Raw genomic sequence first — 3994 nt, forward strand, 5'->3', positions numbered from 1 at the left:
TAAAGTAAAAAGAAGTAGAAAGACAAGAACGAAAAACAATGGAATAAGAATCAGGAGAAGGAAAATAAGAAGATGAACAAGGCAAGGGAAAAAGAAAGAGATATTCAAGAAAGAGAATTTCACAAAAAAAAGATACGACGGAGAATAATTGACTACGGACGAGGCAGAGAATAAGTAGATAAATGGTAAGAATAATAAGAAGAGCAATAAGAAGACGATGTTGATGATGGCGACTAGGCTGAGGATTATGTTGACGATGATGGTAAGAATAATAAGATATGCAATAAGAAGATGATGATGATGATGGCCACGAGGCTGAGGATTATGTTGACAAAGAAAAATTGAAAATGATGATTAAGATGCGCATAATTATAATGACGAGAACGAAAAAGAGGATGAAATGATGACGATGATGATGAGTAGGAGCACGATGGTGTGGAAAGCCGATGGTCCTAAATAGAAATTATTTGAAGAAGATGATTGCGAGGAAGGCTTTACTTCATGAAGAATGAGAAGGCCAAAGCCGATAAATTTGGCGAGTCGGAACTTTATCTAATGTAAAGAGGAGGATACTGCTAATGGAAAAGAAAATGATAAAGAAGAAGATGAAAAAATACTGAAGCTGACTTGATGAAAACAATTTCACCTTTTGATCTTCAGTGCTGGTGCTGGTGTTGTGGTTTGAAGGGGACTCCGCCTGAAGCTTGAACTGAGAAGGGGGACTCTGGAGTGGCAATTTTCCCTCGAGGAAGTTCCACCGCTGTTACGACGTAGAACCTGATTTGAGTAGCATTAAAGAACATGCAATGAAGGTCATGTCAATGGATATGTCACGTACCGATGAATAGTTTTTTGCATTATCATAAAGACGATGATGACTTTGATGCAAGGCGGGCAATTCGAGATTATTGCATTTTGTTTCAGTGTCCAAGGTGATAACCTAACAAGAGGCCGAAGATGAATATAACACAAGAAGCTGCAGACCAGTATGAAGAAGTTGGAGAAAAGTAACTGAAAGCAGACTTCAATAAGAATCAGAAAAATAAATTTATAAGATGCATAAGAAAAAGAAGGTGATAATAATGAGGCGTAAGAAGAGGACAATTCGCAAAATATGTTGAAGAAGAAGAACAATATGACACAGAAAGCCAGAATAAAATAAGAAAAATAATATCAAGAAGCCGAAGTCGCGGAAAAGATTTTGATGAAATAACAAAAAAAAGAGGGCATTAGAAGCATTAGAAAGACAACAAGCGGGGAAGGTTGAAGGGAAAGAAAACAAAAAGATAAGGAGAAATGGAAGATGATAAAGTGTAATAAAAACAATATAATAAAAAGGCAGAAGCAGCAGCCTCAGGTGAAAAATAAGAATAAGAAGAATAATGAGAACACCGAAAAGAATATTAATAAGTAGATTAACTAGAGTAAGAGAAGAAAACGATGACAAAGACAAAAAATGGTAAGTATAAAAGTAAGAAGCCGAGCGAGAAGAAAAAGAAGAGCCGAAAAAAAAGAACAAGACATACGAAGCACGCAAAAAAAATAAAAAAATAATTAGAAATAAAAACAGAAGTAATAACAATAGAAGCATTAAGATAATAATCAAGAGATAAAAAAGAATATGAGGAGGATTCAAATAGGCCAGAAAAAAATTAGAAGTAGAACTAGGACGAGCAAAAAAATTAAAAAAGTAATCGTGAAGTAGGGAACAATAATAGAGGAGCAAAAAGAAGAACTATTAGAAGAATAAGAAGTCACAAAGAAACATAAATAGCATCGAAGAAAAACAAGGAAACTGAGAACGAGGAAATATAAACATACTAGAAAGAAAAAAAGAGAAAGACGTTATCAATAATAAAAAAGACAATTGTTTTTGTCGTAGCAATTGAAGAATAAGAGGAAGACAAAGAAGACCACAATTAATGTGAAGAAAAACGGAGTAGTAAAACTTAAAGAATGATCAATAAAGATAATAATTGAAAAAGGAAGATGAGCAGAAAAAGAGACCAAAAGGAGAGGAAGATAAATGTTAAAATAACAGTAACGAAAAGAATAATAATAAAACGAAAGAGAATGAGAATCATAATAAAAATAATTAAAATTAAATAATAAATAATTAAAATAAATAATAATAATAATAATAAGTGAAATAAGAAGTGGAAATAGAAGAGGAAAAACAGGGGGGATAAGAAGAAGAATAATGATAAAAAAATAAAAAGATGAACAATAATAGAAAACAAAGAGTAGAAGAATAAAGATAAGGAGAATTTGAAGAAGGAAAAATAAGAAGAATCGGAGGAAAGAAAATTAAGAGCAGTATGAAAAAGCAGAATAAGTAGTAGTAGAAGAAGAAGAGAATAAGAATAATGAGAAGAATAAAATAAGAATAGTTAGAAGGTGAGAAATAGAAAGACGATTTCGGAGCAGATGAATAAGGAGAAGGAAAAAAAAGTGGGAGAGCAGAAGGATTCCAAGAAGAAGAAGAAGAAAGGATTCCGCGAAGAAAGAAAAAGGAGAAGAAGAAGAAGACGAGAAAGGAGGAGGTGGTTGGTAATAAGAAGGAGAATAATTACAAGATGGTTAAGAGGACGGAGAAGAAGCTCCTGATGATGACGAAGCTGTTGATAATGATAACAAAAAAGAAGAGCAAAAATATGATAAAGATGATGAGGATGCAGATAGTGATAATGAAGAAAATGAACAAGACGAGGAAATGATGATGATGATAATGCTAATGATGTTGATGGGGTTAAATGGAAATTTGATAAAGAAGAGGAAGGATATGACAGTGGGAAAGCTTATGCTGAGGTGAAAGAAAGAGCGAGGATTATGAAGATTGTTAAGAAGAAGAAGACAAATTTCGGAAGGCTGATTCCATGGACAATGAAAATGAAAGTAGATGCTACTTAATGATGACGTAGAAGATGAATTCTGACAAAATAAATTTAGTGATCCAGAATTTTCATGAGCATAAAGAGAAAGTGATAATATTGCAGCTAGAAGAAATGATAAAGATCGCGATGAAAAAAAAAATAATGAAGATGATAAATATGAAAAAAAATCACCTTTCGATCTTCAGTGCTGGTACTGGTGTTGTGTTTTGAAGGGGGCTCCGCCTTATGCTTGACTCGAGAAGGGAGACAAGGTATTGGCAATTTTCCCTCGAGGAAGTTCCACTGCTATTACGACGTTAAGCATGAATTGAGTAAGATTAAAAGGCATACAATTAAGTTCATATTGACCGTTATATAACGTACCGATGAATACTGTTTCGCTTTATCGTAGAGAAGTTGATGACTTTGGTGCACGGCTGGCGATCCGAGATTATTCTCTTTTGTCTCAGCGTCCGAGGCGGTGACCTCTATTCGAAGTGGATGCTCAGGAAAGAGCTCTTGAGTGATGCGCGTCGGTGCCAAGGGGACCACGAAATGCGTTAATGAATTGAAAGGAGAAATTCCTTGTGAAAGAGAGAGTGGCGGAAAGCTTGTTACGGGCCCGAAAGTAGGGTTCTTTCCCCGAGTCTGCTGCTCGGTTTCAAGTCTTAACTTTTCCAACTGAGCGACGCCAAGGCCTCGCTGCGGTGTCTTCCTCTCCTTCAGCTTTCTCGTTGATCCTTCGTGTCTCGGCGGCAATCCGTCGATTTTGGCAGCCGCTACGGTGTTTTCTATCATCATGTGTATCGTTGTGGCGAGCCCGATAAACAAGGAAAGTAGCCTGCGCATTGCGAATCGACGATTCCGTCGATTCCTGTGGGGTAGAAAATAGTGAGCGTCTCCGTCGACAAGCCCGAGATATTTATAGCCGGCAAGCCTCCGAAAAAACGGGTCGCAAACACTATGTAATTTTGCAACGACTCCGAAAATCTCGCTACGAAATTGCCGGAGAGATTCGGACTGCAAGAAATATGGAACCAATAGACCGCAACGGACTCGCGGGAAATTTTGCGTTTCTTAAGTACGATGTTGATGCGATCTCCACACGTACTTAGCCTCTG

At 36.4% G+C, this 3994-nt stretch overlaps 1 protein-coding gene across 1 annotated transcript in view; it reads right to left on the bottom strand.

The window, feature by feature from the left end:
- LOC144703281 (uncharacterized) overlaps positions 1-3736 on the bottom strand; it is an 8520-nt gene extending 4784 nt beyond the window's left edge. The window contains exons 1-4 of the mRNA XM_078575421.1: positions 3258-3736; positions 3066-3176; positions 839-940; positions 647-760 (exon numbers count right to left, since the gene is read on the bottom strand). Coding sequence (XP_078431547.1) covers positions 647-760; positions 839-940; positions 3066-3176; positions 3258-3722 — 792 coding nt within the window. The 5' untranslated portion in view covers positions 3723-3736. The remainder of the gene's footprint in view (positions 1-646; positions 761-838; positions 941-3065; positions 3177-3257) is intronic.
- Positions 3737-3994: the final 258 nt, after the last annotated feature.

Source organism: Wolffia australiana, chromosome 5, assembly GCF_029677425.1.
Source record: "Wolffia australiana isolate 7733 chromosome 5, ASM2967742v1".
NCBI classification, from domain to species: domain Eukaryota; kingdom Viridiplantae; phylum Streptophyta; class Magnoliopsida; order Alismatales; family Araceae; genus Wolffia; species Wolffia australiana.